This window comes from Lycorma delicatula, chromosome 2 (assembly GCF_047948215.1).
Source record: "Lycorma delicatula isolate Av1 chromosome 2, ASM4794821v1, whole genome shotgun sequence".
In the NCBI taxonomy this organism is placed as follows: domain Eukaryota; kingdom Metazoa; phylum Arthropoda; class Insecta; order Hemiptera; family Fulgoridae; genus Lycorma; species Lycorma delicatula.
The window spans coordinates 12,535,898-12,554,243 of NC_134456.1; the positions used below are offsets into that span (position 1 = coordinate 12,535,898).

Genomic DNA, 18,346 nt, shown 5'->3' on the forward strand with positions numbered 1-18,346 from the left:
TATTTTTTACTGTTATCATAGCAAAAAACCCGGTTTCACAGAAATATGAGGTAGAAAATGGGATTAAAATTAACAGTTCTTTCTTAGACAGGGGTGGATATTCATTTTTAACCTTCAGCTAAATCATCACTCTAATTTAGCAATTTCCAGTTTCAAACCTCCAACGCCAGGTAATTCTACTATATATTCTGTTTTATTGTTAGATTTCGAATAATGGTATCCAGTATGAAAGGTATTATTTTTTTCTGTATGTATAGGAATTCAGAATAGGCTTCTTTAAAATAGTCTTCAAAAGTGTCAGCAAGCATTAGGCAATGGCGTTTCATATAATTGATAAGATCATCTTTCATTTCAATTTTTTGTACTGTCACAAAATTCTTCAAATTTAGAAAGACTGCAGGTTTTTATTTGAAACACTATTGCTCATCTTTTGACAATTTTTTAATAACTGCCTTTATTTTGTTGTCTATTGTAAATTGATTTGTTGTTTTACTTTGCAAACTTACATTTAAGTCATTCTGGCGGTTGAGAATATTTGATTAATGGGCTAATATTGTGAACCACAGCTCGTCTATCAATTGACAAAGCAGTTCAAAATTAGCATCTACTAGTAGTTGGGGAAAATAGATAAAATCCTCAAAATAGATAATCATAATTATACTAATATAATTAAACTAATAATTACATAATTATTATTATAATTAGACAAAATAGATAATCCTCTTTAACTTTGAAATATATACCTCTCTTAAGCATAAGATGAGCATAGTTTCTTACATGTGCTCTCATATAGTTGTATGTCAAAAAATATCACAATTCTAAGAGCATGTAATCTGATTTAAAGGTAGCTGCAGGAGTGGCCACAACTTGTGCATATGATGCAATTTTTGGCATTCTGCCAAGCACAATTATTCGTTAACGTTAAGACAATGCTTTCTGCATTGTCTTGATCTCTTATACAAGAGATCCTAAATCTTGCAGAATGGTGCCTATGACAATTGACACAAATAGGAGAATCCCTGCATGGGTCATCAGGATGTAATGGTTCACTACATACACAGATTTGCTTCCTCTTAGAACGTGCTTCTGTGTATCTGAATCACTGAAAGCAATGCAAATCACTCAGGATAATTGGGCATACATCCAACCTGTGAATTTTAGCTTTTATCTTCTCTGGACAATTCAGATTACTGAAAGTTAACATGAGCAATACAGAGGGTAGAACTGCTTCACTGTGTCTTGTTTTTAGGCGACAATACGCAACAACTCTTTGTTCCTAAAGTTCCTCTACGATTTCCTCTTTTCTGCAGTTTAACAAATCCCTGCACATGACTATACACTTTGTGGTGTTCAGGGTGATATGGGGAGCAACCTTAACATCCAAGATTCCGATCTTATTGGTACTGAGTAGCCATAATGATTAAATGTTGTTGACAGTTTCTACATACAGTCCAACAGCAGTTTTTCTTATCTCTTTAACTAGTCTTCCACCAACTTCCATGCTGCCACAACCTATCATAAAAGGACTAATCTTCAAGAAATCACCATCTTTCTTCTTGATTATTAAATATTTTGGTATAGATTCTCTATCCTTCAGGCAAGATTTAGTCATTTTCTTCTTCTTTTCCAGATATCTGGACTCTTCCTTATCGCTGAACTCTACACTCTTCTTCCTCTTCGCTTGTAGAGCCTCTGGAGGGAGAGGTTCTCTAAGACAAGAGTTTTTACGTGGATCCTCTCCCACAGAAATTGTGGAAGTAGAAAATCCCATAAACCTATGTTTTGTCAGTCAATATGTTGTAAGGTGTGAGGTTGGGCGAGCCCCAGATCATTGATCCTGCCTGGGTTCTCCCAGTCAGCTGTTAAAGGCCAAAGTGACTGACTCATACTGGGTGGCGCAAGACTTTGGCAGAGAAAGCTCACAGCAGCCCACCCTCAACTCAGCTCCACAACTGGAAAGGGGAATGAGTACTCCCCAACTGAGTCCGCCAAGCAGCGGCAAAACAGATCACAGTCATATGACTTCTACTTCTGCTGCAAGTAGTGAAACTGAGAAGCCAGCCAACCGCAATCAGTTTGGAGAGCTCAGTTTTGGTAATTCGTATTCTACAGGTGAGCTCCTGAGCAAAACCATTGCCCTGTTGGCGGACATATGAGAAAGTATTAAAATATCGTGTTGTTGCCCACCCTGGACTGTGCGTAGATGTTATTGCACGGATGTGGGGTTGCCCTTGCCACCTAAAAATGCTTAAAATTAACACATAAAAACACTTCAATCTAATAAAAAACACTAAAAAACATATAAACCATTTCTATCAAAATATTGCAAAAAAAATAAATAAATAAAAATAAGTTAAAACACTTAGTTATCAAAAATACATTACTAACCATCTAAACATCTAAGAACTAAACATCTTAAGTTCTATCACCTATGTTTACCATTACACCATCCTTTCTTGTTTCTTTTTTCTATCTTCCTGAAGGCCTCAATGTTGAATTCGAAAGATTCTGATGCCTTGGAGTTGGATCCTTCTGATCCTCGATAGTAAATCATGGAGGATCTCCTGCTGCCAGAGTCAGCAGAAGCACCTAACCTAACCTAACCTAATACCAATTCAGATATAGAGTCAGCAGTGTATCAGAGTTGAGATTTGATATGCACTTCCCGCTAAGGCTTTTGGGCAGCCGAAGGGTCCACCTTCTCATTTAGAGGGCTCTGTGCCTTCAGACGATCCATTTTTCTTTATTCTCTTTATCTAACAGTTTTATATCTGGTTTTGCAGTTTCCTGAAAAGGTTTTTTTTTCTGAACTGCACTTTTACTTTAAAAGTAGTTGCCTCAGGCATTTTTTCAGTTGGCTTAACTTGAGTACTAGTCATAGGCTCATTTTTGGGCTTTATGGAGTTCTTTTCTTGGGAAACATCTGCTTTCTACTGAGTATCCTGTAAAGCAATTATGCTATATGCAGCACCAGTCTGGACAGATAGGCTAAAATTCAAAAGCTATCAGGGCATATTGTTAAACAGAATTTTTTTAAATTTATTTAATATTATTTTATTTACATAAATTTAATTGTATTATTTATGTAATATTATTCATTCGATTGATTGGAATCATTCAGTTCAAACCGAGTATACGCAGTTTCTTTTAACAGGTTTAAATACTATATGGTGGATACCGGTGTTCTTTGATGGTTGGGTTTCAATTAACCAAACATCTCAGGATTGGACGACCTGAGTCTGAAAAGGGCTATACTTCATTTACATTCTTATATAACATCCTCATTCATCCTCTAAATTAATACCTTAAGGTGGTTCCAGAGCTAAAAAGAAAAAGAGAGAGCTCACACAGTGACAGTGACTCACAGTTCAGAGATCATTAATTCAATTCACTAATGTTTGTGTTTCAACCAGCAAATCTCCACTACTACATATATATATGTTTTTTTTTTTGAGATTTTTTGATATTAAATGTATCTAAGAACCTTCTTAGTTATGCCAAGAAACATGGTTAAAAATTTATTTGTGGTTGATCAAGTAGTTTTTTTTTTATCCCAAACAAACAGAAACCCTCTCCCTTTTAATAATAGAGATATGTAAATTATAATATCAAGACAAGAGATATGTCAATACAAGACAATATGTGTTGTTTTTTGTATGTGTGTTTAAAATATTTCTTATATATTAAAAAGATATAATTAATCTTCCAACAATTATAAGAAACTGATTATTATTAAGAACAAGTGAATATTAAAAATTAAAAATCACGACTGCCAAAAAAAAAATTACTGACAAACATTGCTCTTTTGTTCTGTTTTGGTTCTACCATGATTTTGTGTTAACTAACAAATAGCCCATTTGAATTTTGAAAATCAGATGATTGTCTGCAGAGATATAATAAAGCACCATATTGCACCACCCAAAATAGTTTTGTTTTGTTTCTGGTTGATGGTGATTATTATTACCTTGCACAAGCTGCTTGCAAAACCTCACCACTCTAGCCTCACATGCAGTCCCCATGGGAAGCCAACTATTATTAAACAGAATTTTTTTAAATTTATTTAATGTAAATTTAATTCTATTTCTTTTGAAATTTGATTCATTCGATTGATTTGAATCAATCAATTCAAACCCAACTATCACAGTAATAGAGGCTCACATTTTATTAGTTCAATTCATTCAAGTTTGTGCTTCAACCGGCAAATCTCCATTACTACATATATTTTTATAAATATATAATATTTATATATGTATATGTATATGTATATATGTAGACTTTAAAAGGGCCTATTAAACCATCCATGCTGAATATTCTGAGAAACCTGGGCCTTCACCCTAAACTCATAAACATGATAAAATTAACTTTAACCAATACCCAGTCCAGAGTGAAATTCAGAGGTGAACTCTCTCGACCCTTCTCCATAAAAACTGGATTGAGGCAAGCAGACGGCCTCTCACCACTCCTTTTTAACTGCCCCCTCGAATGTGTCATGAGAAAATGGTACGAAATAAATCCCAAAAATATAAAAATGGGTACTAAGAAAAACTCCATCACATTAAATTGCCTGGGATTTGCAGATGACCTCGCTCTTTTAGCAAATAATATTCAAGAAGCCAAAACACAAATCATGAGCCTTCAAAACCTAGCACAAAAGATAGAGCTTCATATCTCTTTCGAAAAACTGAATAAAACAAAACTTAAACATTATAAAACTGTAGTTCAGCCAGAAGTCACCTACAGAACCAAGACCCTTTTCAAAATCACTCAGAAAAACCGAATTGATAAAATTCTGAAAATAGAGAGAAGAATTGCCAGAACGTGTATCAATAAAAACACCGAAAACAAGGCCAATGGTGGATTGTGCCAAATGAGGTGTTATATCGAGAAATAGAGCCTGTTACTGATACTATGCGGAAAAAAAGAATCTCTTTCTTTGGTCATCTCATAAGGACACCGGAAACAAGACTGTCAAGAAATATCATTGAAAAGCTCTGGTTCCAAAATCTAGAAGTAGGATGGATCAAAGAAATTAGAGAAGATATGAAAGAATTGGGAATTTCCCTGACTGAACTACAGAATAAAACTGGAAAAATTACAAAGCTAAAAGACAAAAACATTAGATTTAAACAAAATACAGACAAACGACAAAATACAACGAAGAGGGTGTTTACAGATGAAGAAAAGAAAGAACGGATGAATAAATACTGGGCAGCTCAGAAGGGTAAAATAACACGCTTTTCTCAGAAAAGATCTAACTAAAATTGACTTAAGTGGTCCCATGTTGGCCATAAATGCATAATAATAATAATATTTATATAGTCTATGACACTCCCGGAAACATAAGGATTCAAATGCGGGGTCATTCATCTAAATCAGTTCAATCATTGAGCTGCTATAGTGGAACAAACAAACATACATATATACAACCTAAAAATGTTACACTCCTTTTTGGGTAGTCATATAAAAAAGTAGTTAAATAAGAAATATTTCTATGCAAATATTTCCAAAAACTATCAGTAGAATGAACAGGCAAAAAATATGAAGAAATGGAAACTCAAATGCACAAAAATCATACTGAGATATTTAGGAATTAAATAGTTTAATTAAATTTATCAGCATAAATAAAAAGGTATGGCTTTGAAGAAGGTTTTACTTGCCTACAAGCAATCAGATTTAAAAAATCTGATGTGGACACTACATGACTTCCTTGTATGCCTATTATATTACAAATATACATTTTTTGCTGCAGTTCATTTTAACTTATTTCATTTGAACATGAGAGATATGACTCTCCAATTCTTTAATAAAGTGAACAGTTATACAATTGCTGAAATATTAGTTTTTATTAACATCAAATATTTATACAATTAATAATCCAACAATCTTACATGAACTATTACGACAGAGTAAAAGTCACTTTATTACTCATATTACTAGATCAGTATTATTTGTATCTTCATGAGTAGCTGATTAAAAAAGTTTCAGATTTGTGGTGTGTCATATAAATAAAAGTTAATAATAATTAAACTATTTCGTTTAGTAAACTCCTGTATACTGGATACAAATGTTAATCTCGACCTTATGGTGTAAAATATTCAGTTTTATTAATGGATTAATTGGTGAATAATCAAAAATGAAACAGAAACAATCATACAGCAAAAGAAAGAAAACATGAAGAAATATATCTCAAAAAAATGACAAGAAGATGAATATGAAAAGGAAGAAAATGTTAAGAACAAGGGAAGAATAAAAAAATTAAGAGATGATAAATATAAAGAGGAAGAAAATTTTAAAACCAAAGAGAATAAAATGATTAAGAGAAGATGATAAATATAAAGGGGAAGAAAACATTAAAACCAAGAAAAGAATAAAAAGATTAAGAGAGGATGATGAATATATAGAGAGAGAAATTTTGAAAACTAGAGAACGTGTATACAGATTAAGATCTGAAGAATTGTATCAAACCAAAGAGTGATTAAGTGATTGGCAACAAAAAACAAATAAATGAAATGATCAACTCAGACTAGGAAGAATATTGTCCAACAATATCAAAAGAGTAATGAACAAAAAAAAAGAATTTTTCTGCAATTTTTAAAGATCCATCATGTATGCCTCAGTGTATATGTTGTTCTAGTGAGGGTCTATTTTTCAGTCACGTTGTAGTTAACTTCAATTACTAATAAATAATCAGATGTTTCACCAAATTCATTATATATACACATATGTATATGTATATTAAACTACATACACACACTTTTAAAAGTGTGTGTGTGAAAATTTTATTTCACTAACTTCTGATGTCTTTTTTGTATTCTTTTTTTATTATTGAATAATTATTATTTATTGAAAAAAAGTTTTACAATCATGGGTTAATAATTATTAATAAATCAATATATTTAAATTAAAAAAAGTTAAAAGAAAAAAAGTTGATGAAGTCTGATTTGAACAGATGTTCATTCCCTTGTAAGACCTAAATATTTCATTAATTTAAATTTATTTGGCTATAACTCTGGAACCAATGAAAATAAGTACACTTACGATATATTGTTGAAAAGCTCTCAATCAGGGCTTATTACTGCATTTAAGAAAATGTCCAAAATCAAAATTTTTGGGCTTTTTTGGACACTTTTAGTTGTCAGTTGCAATCAAAAGGGGAGGTGCACAAATAGATGTTACAACAGTCATAAATCCAAAATTTCAACATCCTATGGCTAATCGTTTTTGAGTTATGCGAGATTTGTATGTACAGATGTCACGCCGAAACTAATCAAAATGGATTCAAGGATGATCAAAATGGATACTTCCATTGAAATCTGAAAACCAAAATTTTTCACAATCCCAATACTTCCTTTACTTCATACAAGGAAGTACAAATACAAAACATTTTTGTATTACGTGAAAACAGTGTGCAAATGTAAATGTGTTGTTACATTTTGAATGTAATTTAACTGTTTTTTTTTGGGATTAATTAATATAATAGAGCAATAATGATGTCTTATTTTTGATTTTAGGTGAAATGTGCTCAAGATCTCTGCTACATGCTCAAGAAACCTTCTCTCTGTTATGCAGAAGCATTTGAAGCAACATTCTACCATGGAGCTGGTGGAAAACTTCGAAAATACTCAAAACTAGCAAGGTATTTTACAATATGAAATGAAGTATGTATTTATATGTAGTATTCTTTCATTTATTAACGTCAGTTACCTACCATAGGAACTTTATATTCAGTCTTACTGAATAAGTACATTTTATGGAGGTAATTAATAAACATTCTCCCAACTCCCAACATTTTTTCTAAATTTTATTTCCAAATAGTGGTTGCTCACTTTACAGTATACCATGTGCGATAGTTGCATATTGCATTTTTTGTGATACTGTTTTGAGATTGTTTTTTCTCTTCCTAAGTTAGATGATTCTATAACAAGTTACTTTTTCAAGTCTGTCATTATACTGAGAATTTAAAAATTCATGTATAGTGGTCATTACTTTGAGACTTTATATTGTATAAGTACCGTATAATGTGACTTCCAGTTTAAAATATGTTACAATAAAAAGCAGACACAGTGTTGCAGCTCTTAATAAATGCTAAAATAATAGTTATGCTTGGTCAAATGTAACTGTAATTTTAATTTTTAACAAATAGTTCTATACAGTTTATAATTTAGCTATTAAACAATCAGTTTTTAATTAAGGAAGCATCTGCTGAACACTTTTAGTGAGATGATATTAAAAAATTGTAAAGTTTTAAAAAAAGTAATTTTTTTAAGTTTCTCCCCTTCAGTTAGAAAAATTAATCATTTATGCAATAGAGGAATTATATAAAATAATTCAATATGTATGAATAATAATCACATTCTAAAATGTATTTTTTTATATTTTTAATAATAAAAAATGTGTGATTTAATACAAATATTATTTTGTCCTTTCTATTTTGTTTGGTATTGTGTGGTATGTACAGTAAAGAAAATAAATAGATATAGTAACAGTTCAAAACTAAATATTGTACTATAATAATTAAACTTCATATTATAATAATTAAAATTATGAAATAATTTATATAATTTACAAATATAAGATGATGAACAGTATTATTAATAAATAAAAATTAAAAAAAAATAGTCAACTACAATATGTAACTTAAAAGTTTACATGCATTCATTATAATCTTCTTTATGGTAATACCAATTATAATTGGAGGATTTGGAAACTGACTAGTACCTATAATAATTGGTGCACCAGATATGGCATTCCCTCGAATAAATAACACTTAATAATAAATACAGTGAAGGAAAAGTCTAATTATAGGATTAGAAAAAAATAAATAAACTGAACATGTCTGCATGAACTTGACAACAGAACTTTGTATAGTTTTAAGTCAAATAATAATCTACTGAGGTCAAAAAAATAAATACAATATAAAAAAATGGTTAAGAGTTAACAGAGTAAATAAAAATCTTATAAGCCATTAATATAGTCGGTTAAAAAGAACTGATAAATTTTTTTCTAGTGTAATTTCAGTAAGATTGCTGAGATTGATTTATAAAGAAGTAGAGACAAAAGCACTGATATGGGCATTAATTATTAATAGTCTCATTCAACAATCATCAGGATGGATTGATGGAATACGAATCATCATGTCCTTGTGTTGAGTTTTTCATAACTGCAGTACATCTAGTTGTAACTCAATTATTTTATGGGTAAAAAATGTTATTCTTCTAACTCATTTTTAGATGTTAAAGACCACAATGTATTAGAACACCTCAAAACACTGTTTGTATAAAGGAATCAGTCGATTTGAATGTTAGACATTCAGTTAAAAACAAGCTAGGTCCTTACATTATCAGATCCTAGTGTTCAGTGTATGTTATAACTGCACTACATTGAAACTGCACCTACACAAAATAGCAATCATGAAAGAATTAAGAGACTATGGATAAAAATAACCCACTAGAGTTTTGGAAAATGTTTTTTGGATTGAAAAATGTGATTTCATGTGTTTCTAAAAAAAAAAATGTTATGAGTAATAATGCTAATTTTTATCTTAACAGGGACATGAATAAACAAATCACCAATACTGGGCTACAAACAATCCACAGCTATCCATAAAAAGTTGCTCAACTCACCCAAGGGTCTGTTGCATAATTTCAGTGTTTAAAATCATAGGTCCTCATTTCTTTGAAGTTTTGATTGACTAGCAGCAATTGTTGTAGATGATTATTACTTTGAGATGTGGAGTTTACACCTATCAATTTGAAGAAATAGAGAATCACCAAAAGCTATGGTTCCAACAAGATGGTGCTAGACCCACAATGCTCAACAGAGTTTATTTACTTTATGTAACCTGTTTCTAGGTCATCTTATCCCCTGTTTCAATGATATTTGGTGACCAGCTTGCTCCCCTAGATTTCTGTCAATAACGTTATTCTATGGGGATATTTCAAAAGTCAATTTTTTTAAGACCAGACTTCATACTAAATAAACAAACTAAATGAATAACTAAAAAAGAATATCCGCCACAAAAGTAATAATCTGATATTCTTCATAAATGAAAGTAATTTGATATTCTTGATGTAATATACTCTTCAACGTATGGACAATTTTAAGCATAATCTGCAAGAATGCATTAATATAGGATATACACATTTGTAGCACACAAATTTTAAATCAGAGGTTACAGAATCTTTCAAATTTTCTCTTTCAAATCATGCATATATAATGTAAATACCATAGTAAAATAAAAAAAAAACATTGCATTTTGAATCCTTTCTGAATGAAAATTACAATGGCTCGTTATAATACAGGAATCATGCATGCCAACATTTCAATCTGTGAAATCAAATTTTTTGAATTATTAAAAACAGAAAATTAAATAATAATCATAGAAATATTTTTGATAACACAATTGCAATAATTAAAACAAGTGTAATCAAAATTACTTCATGTAATGGCAAATATTAAACACAACCTGTCAGTTTATCTGACCTCAGGTATTTCTATCATGTCTGTAATACATATTAATGCAAAATTTTGAAAAACAATAGTAAATGAAATGAAAAACATGTGAAATAATGTAATACAATTAAGATCTATAGATAACATTTTGATATTTTATAATCCTTAACCAAAAATAATTCATGTTATAAATTAAATATTTTTGATGAAAAACAAAAATTTTACTTATGAACTGCAAAGTAATAATAAACCTTCTACATACAAAAATATAGAAAATAAATTAAAAAGTAACAACTAGTTAAAATAGCAAGCAAATAAATGCTTAAAGACTATTAAATACATACTGTTTAAAAAAACTACTGGTAGTTCAATTTAGTTACATACAAGTATAAATTTTTTGTAAAATAACACAGATGTTTTAAAACTTACATTTTTTTGTATTAAGTCATGTTATTCTTAAATATGAAATATTTTTTATGAAAGAAATGATAATGGATGTACCCTTCAAAAAATATTCTTCCATATAAAAAAATATGAATATACCACTAAGGAATATGTACTTCAATACTTTGTATGTTATATCAAGTGAGAAAAACCAGAAACTCGTATACGACAATTAGTGATCCTACAGGAGAGGGAATAAAGTATTTTTTAAGTGTATTTTGTGTTTTTACATAACAGAACTTGATCATATACACATAATTATACATAAGAAATGATGCAAAAAAGTAAAAAAATAATATTAATGTTAATTTCACATTTTTTTTTTTTTTGTAACTTATGAAGTTATGGTTATAATAACTTTAAAAGTATCACACAATAATATGAGGTTTTGGCAGGGTAATTCAATTATAATACGAAGAATATCTCTAAAGTAAAGGCCTTTCACCCAGAGGTCCCGGGTTCGAATCCCGGTCAGGCATGGCATTTTCACAAACGCTACAAATCATTCATCTCATCCTCTGAAGTAATGCTTAACTGTGGACTCGGAGTTAAAAAAAAAAAAAAACCGCTAGGAAATTTCTCTTCTTAAGGTTGGCGAACCTGTGTCGATATGGCTATATGATAGTAATGTACACACTGCATTGTTATATATAAGTTTTCGCGTTGTATCTTTGATTACGTGTTAGTTATTACGCCATAAAATTGATTGGAAAATGTATGTTGCCACCAACTGTGAAAAATGTGGAATTACACCTTTTTTAAAGCATCAAAACGTTGAACCGTCTGAAATTCATTCAGCAATTGGTTGCCGCCGTACGGTGATAATGTAATGAATGAAAGAAACGTCTGAAAATGGTGTGAAAGGTTTAGAAATAACAGAATTAATGTGTTTGATGAAGAACGTCGCGGAAGCCCTCGATAATCACCAAGGACTTGTTGAAACGCGTCGAAGATTAAATTAGAAAAGATAGTCGCTTAACGATTTCCGACCTGGCCTTTCTTTTACTGATGTTTCAAGACCTGTTATTGGTCGTATCGTTCATGACCATTTAGGCTTCATAAAGGTTTGTGTATGTTGGGTGCCGCACGTCTTAACGGAACGTCACAAAAAATCCGAAGGAAATACTTTGGAATTTTTGGTGAACTACACAGAAAAAGGTAATCAGTTCCTTAATTCAATTGTTATCGACGATAAAAAATGGATTTTGTATTACTTTAAATTATTTTGATGTAGACAAATTGTATTTCTGACTGAAAGCTCGTTTCACCTGTGCTGTTTGGCATTTTATTTATATCATTGCTCCTGCTTCATCCATCTAATAATTCCGTTTCCAAATAATAAAAAATTCTTCTACCTCCATAATCTTTTCATGTCGTATTTTTGTATTCAGTGGTGTTTATATTACATTTAGTTACTTTCATTTTGTTCTTGTTTATTTTCATGTGGTAGTTCTTGCATAGACTTCATCCATCCATTCATTGTTGCGTCTAAATTTTTTTTACTCTGCGTTAGAATTACTATATCATTAGCAAATCGTAGCATCTTCTTTTCACTTTGCATTGTTTCTCTGAATCTAAACTGTTCTTTAATATCATTAACTGCTAATACTATGTAAAGATTAAAAAGTAACAGGGATAAGGAACATCCTTCTCTGATTCTCTTTTTTGTTACTGCTTTTTAATTATTAGTGTTACAGTTTGGTTTGTGTAAATGTTAGCAATTGTTTGTCTATATCTATACGAACCCTTTATTTTTTAAAATGCTGAACATTTTATTCCAATCTATGCTATCAAATGCCTTTTCTAAATCTATAAATGCCATGTATGTTGGTTTTTTTTTTCTTTAATCTTCCTTCTACTATTAGTATAAGTGCTAAAATTGCTTCCCTTGTCCCCTAAACTTTTCCTGAAATGAAATTGGTCTTCTCCTAATACTTCTTCCACTCTCCTCTTAATTCTTCTGTATGGAATTCTAGTTAAACATTTTTTATGCATGAGTAGTTAAGCTAACTGTTCTATATTCTTCACATTTATCTGTTCTTGCTTTTTTTGGTTTCATGACAATACTACTTTTTGAAGTCTGACGGAACTTCCTTTTTTTCATAAATATTTTATGCCAGTTTGAATAACCTACCTGGCGCTTCCTTACCTGTACTGCGCAGTAATTCTGCAGGTATCCCATCTATCCCAGAAGCCTTTCTCCCATTGAAATCTTTAAATGCTCTATTAAATTCAAATCTCAGTACTATATCTCTCTTTTCATCCTCTTCTTCTTCTATAACACCAGTTTCTAATTCATTTCCTCAGTAATACACTTCAACCTTTTCTTTTGTATTATAAATCGATGTAGCATCTTATTTAATACATTATTAGATTTTAACTTATGTACCACAAAATTCTCCTTAACTTTTCTGTATGCTCTGTCTATTTTACCAATGATCATTTCTCTTTCCACTTCTGTACACTTTTAATAAATCCACTCTTCTTTCGCTAATCTGGACTTCTTGTTTGGAATATTTTTAATTATAGATAGGTCCTTCTTTATCACTAGCATTCTTATATTTTCTACGCTCATCCATCAGCTGCAATATATCCTCTGATATCCAAGGTTTTCTAACAGTTCTCTTTGTTCCGCCTAATTTCACTTCTGCTGATTTAAGAGTTTCCTTTTTAACATTCTTCCATTCTTCTTCTATATTTTGTACCTTATCATTTTTACTCAGGCCTCTTGCGATGTCCTCCTCAAAAATCTTCTTTAACTACTCTTTCTTAAGCTTCTCTAAATTCTAACGATTCATCTTACACTTTTTCTTCAGGTTTTTATACCCCAATCTACATTTCATTATCTCAAAGTTATGGTCACTATCAATGTCTGCTCTTGGACATGCTTTGCAGTCAATGAGTTGATTTCAAAATCTTTGCTTAACCATGATATAATCTCTGGTACCTTGCAGTATCACCCAGCTTTTTCTATGTGTTTTTCTTCTATTATGATTTTTAAATTGGGTGTAGGCAATTACTAAATTATACTTCATGCAAAACTTAATAAGCCGGTCCTCTTTTTCATATTTTTCCCCAGTTTTGAGTTAATTATTCTAAAATCACCTGACCAAAAAATTTTCCTCTTCCAACCAAGCCTCGCTAATTCCTACTACATCTACTGTACATTTAACCTGCCCATTCTCTTTAAATTTTCTAATCTATCATCCTTTTTTTAAACTTCTAACATTCCCCGCTCCAACTCGTAGAAAGTTATTTTTTTAATTTTCTGGTGACTCCTTCCTTAGCAGTCCCCATTTGTAGATCTGATCAAGGAACTAGTTTACCTCTAGAGTATTTTACAAAGGAAAGCATCTTTGTCACATGAAAATGGAAAGAACTATATTTTCTTGGGAAAAAACAGCTGTAGTTTTCCATTGTTTTCAGCTGCACAGAAGATTGACAGATGTTGATATGGCCGTTTAAGTCTTCCCAATCTACACTCTTAACAACTGCTGCCTGCTTTCAGGAATCATTCCTTTGTCTGGCTCTCAACAGATACCACTCTGATATGGTTGCACCTTTGGTGTCCAGCTACTCTGTATCACTGAGCACTCAAGCCCCCCTCACCATCGGCAAGGTCTCATGATTCATAGAGGGGGTTCTTCTCATAGAGTGAGAAGAACCAGAACCTCTTTTGTGACAATTGGTGATTTTATAGGCGAGGGAATAAACTACTTTTTAAGTGTATTTTGTGTTTTTAAATGACAAATTTCTTCATATACGCATAATTATAAATAAGAAATGATGCAGAAAAGTAAAAAGTTAATTTTACAGTAACTTATGAAGTAAGTAACTTAATGAGGTTTATTAAAACTTAGTTTTAAGTGTCACATAATAATATGAGGTTTTGGCAGGGTGATTTAGTTATAATAAAAATGATAATTTATTGAAATAAATGGCAATTTATTGACACAAAGTTGTAAAAAGAGATATAGAACATTATAAAGTTGTAAAAAATATTTTGTAAAATTTGTAAGTTAAAATACACAATTACTACTAAAACAATTAAAACCATAGTCCAGTTGGACTGCCAAAAAAATTAAAAAAATGTATTAAACTGAACTAAAAAAAAGAAAACAAGGTATGGAAATAAAGGACTAAACATAGTTACGCAGTGTTTAATTAAATCAAATAAAATGGGTGACCAATCAACTTTCAGACAGTTTTAATTTGTTTAAATATTTTTTTCATGTTGTAGAAATAGCAGGCATTTAAGGTTGTTTAATGATTAAGTTCTCACCAGGTCTTGTATCAATAAGAAAATGTTATCCTTGAGCAAAAATATTTAAATGCACTGGGGGGCTCTGAATAGTAATTAATATATATTAAACAGAGAGGGTTTTATTCTTGCTTCTTCTGATGATTAAATATAATATGAAGGCAAATATAAAATGTGATTTTCTACTTTTAATTTAACCGCAGCATGAATAGAGATGTCCAACACAAAGATACTTTTGAATTAATTTAATGTTATGTTTGTCTGATAAAGTAGGAAGAGTATTAGCTAGAATTGCATTTTTATTTTGATAACAACTATCACTCCAAACAGAAATTTTTAAAAAATCAAAAATTAATTTTGAATGTAATTCAAGAGACAAGATGCAAAAATAGAAGCAATTAACTCTCCTTCACTTTCATCCTACCAGTGACACTTGGTGTGATGGGTGTTCAGATCATAAATTGTAAAATTATGAATATAATATTTTTTCTTGAAATATAATGCACTGGCGGCAAGGGAAGGTACTAATTTCATGCCTTCTACATCAACTCTTACAAGCATTCATTTACCCTCTACTAATTCTATTTTACCATTATCTTTTTCTGTTTGTGCTATCTTGTTAATGTTTATTATATAACACGATGGAAATATTTTTGGTTTCTTACATTCAACAAATATCACATCTTCTTTTCTGAGATTAAATATAGAAATATTCAGTTTATTCATTGATATTTCCAAGCAATACCTACTTTCAGCAAACTTATCACTTAAGTTGCAATTAAATGATAAGTAAAATTGCAAAAAAAAATTTCTAAGTTTCATAAGAAGTGGTCAAGATATAATTTATAAGTATATTTTCTTGCGTACTGCAATGGCAGCATCTCTGTAACTTCAAAAAATCTTTAGTAAATTGTTTTTCACACTTTTGACTTTGTTTGCCAATATTTTCTGACAAGTTAGGTTTTCTCAATATTCCACATTGACTGTTTCTGACCCAAATATGAACAAACCATTCACCCAGGGAAAATTTATTTAGGAACATAATTTTACAAACTTCTAATTTTTAGATGGTAAATAAAATTATGTTTATGATGACCATTACTTTCTGGTCTTTTTCTTTTAGTAGGAACAAGATTTACATGAGAAATAACAAACATCTGTTTCTTTCCACCAGTTCATGTGTTTCCAAAATTATCTGTCTGTTCATTCTGGTTTCTTCTGGAATACCAAAATAATGTCTTGTATTACCCTTCCAGCAGGAATTTTTCACCCAACATGCTCCTCATATTCTTTCTTTCCTCTATATATCATGTTTTACTTTAGAACCAAAAACTCAATTTTGAAAAGATGTCGCATTCAAGCTTCTGGTTCTTCTCTATCAATACAAATAATGTAAAATATTTATGTATATTTTTTAATAAATATTTTTTGTCTGCTATATATGCAAATTGCTGTATTTTTATATTTTGTGCTGCAATTAATTTCATAGATATATATATTAAAATAAAATGTGTTATTTTCTGAACTTTTAGGTGAAAAAATGCACTTATCTCCACTGCAAGATAAAAAATATCTTGTCTTTGAGTCTATATAATTTATAGTATAACCAAAGAAAGTTCAAGAGTAGTTAATATACACTAATAAAAATGAAGGTGAGAGAACCTTTAAAGACAATAAAACTATGGTTATCTGTGTTTATTTGTTACACAGAAAGACTTAGGACTAAAGATATACCAAGGCAATGTTTGAAATAATTGTGTTTGTGGAAGGACAACATTGTGATTGATTAGATCGAGATTGTAATTTATTTAATTAGCAAATTCACAATTACAATTTAATAATAGTTTATTTAAATAAGAATAGTTTAGTAGTTTATTTTAATATTGTGATTTTGGAGAGAGACATTTACACATACACTTTAATAAGATAAAATTAGTGAAATTATAAGAAAAAATGAAATATGCTTTCCAGAATTTCATCAAAAATCATTCTATGACGCAGCCCTAAAAAAATAAAAATTCTGATCTTTAAATTAGTTGTTTAGGCAGTTTGGGTGCAATTCATAATAAAATAATATTTTATTTATGTAAATTACTCCAATATGGGATGTAACATTAAAATAGTAACAATATAACACTATTTTCAGGTATGTTTGTCAGAAATTATGCATTATATGCATAATTTCTATTATAAAATACGATGCACAGCAGGTCACAAATTTTATTAAACAGAAATACTAACAGTATAACATTTTTTTTTTTCATATCTGTTTATAAGCTCCTGCAGATAGAGAACCAGGTATATCTACTCTGTGTTTACACCACTTTCGTATTGCTTGATCTAAACATCAGCAATACAGCACCTACTTAATGTTATTAATAAATATTAATTTGAAAGATAAGGTTCAGAGAGATTGTTGTCCTCCATTAATTTATTTTAAAATAATTTTGAAAAATTACTTTTGATTTTACAGGAAATCGCTTGATATTTTTCAGTTCATTACTTATTACGGTTTGAATACAATCTACGTGATCTTAGTTGCAAATTCATTACAAGAGGTAAGCTGATAATTTTGAATTAAGTTAATTTATTATAGTTTTAAAAAAAGTAGTATAAAAAAATAAGTTAATTATACTGGTTTTTATTTTGCAAGTTCAAAGTTCTTTCAAATGAAAGTTTAGTGATATAAGTTTTAAAGATTCTGTACCCAGTTAGTCAATGGAGGTGATCATCTGGTCCATGGAATGGAGTAGTGCCACTATCACTGAATCCATTCCAGTCATTTAAGAAATATCCTTTCTAGTTGTTTGTGATGCAGCTCTGGAACATCACTGCAGCAATTGCCAAAAAGTATCAGTCGACTTAATTTAAAAATGAATGAATTTCTGTCTGCTCATTAACCTATCTATCAGTTTTTCTCTCTGTTCTTCTTAGTATGTATTTCACATATCATGTCCAGTTTTTATTAAAATTACTGAGTGTGATTAACTTTTTTAAAGTTTGATTAAGTGCTAAAAAAAATTACACATTTATATTTTTTAGGGAAATAGTTAAAGCTGTTCAATTAAAGTTATATAACTTTAATTAATGCTGCGAAGGATGGCTGAGGGGGTTTGATGCTGTTATGGATATATAGATACAGTAGTAACCTGGGTGGCTAGGGGCTCATCTGGGTGCTTACTTTGCCAG

General features: G+C 30.3%; 1 protein-coding gene across 3 annotated transcripts in view; it reads left to right on the forward strand.

Annotated features, from left to right (window-relative positions):
• LOC142320467 (proton-coupled amino acid transporter-like protein pathetic) overlaps window positions 1-18,346 on the forward strand; it is a 182,134-nt gene that overhangs the window by 148,173 nt on the left and 15,615 nt on the right. For all 3 annotated transcript variants that reach the window (XM_075358278.1, XM_075358277.1, XM_075358276.1), the window contains 2 exons: window positions 7,512-7,636; window positions 17,631-17,715. In XM_075358278.1, the coding sequence (XP_075214393.1) occupies window positions 7,512-7,636; window positions 17,631-17,715 (210 nt within the window). The remainder of the gene's footprint in view (window positions 1-7,511; window positions 7,637-17,630; window positions 17,716-18,346) is intronic.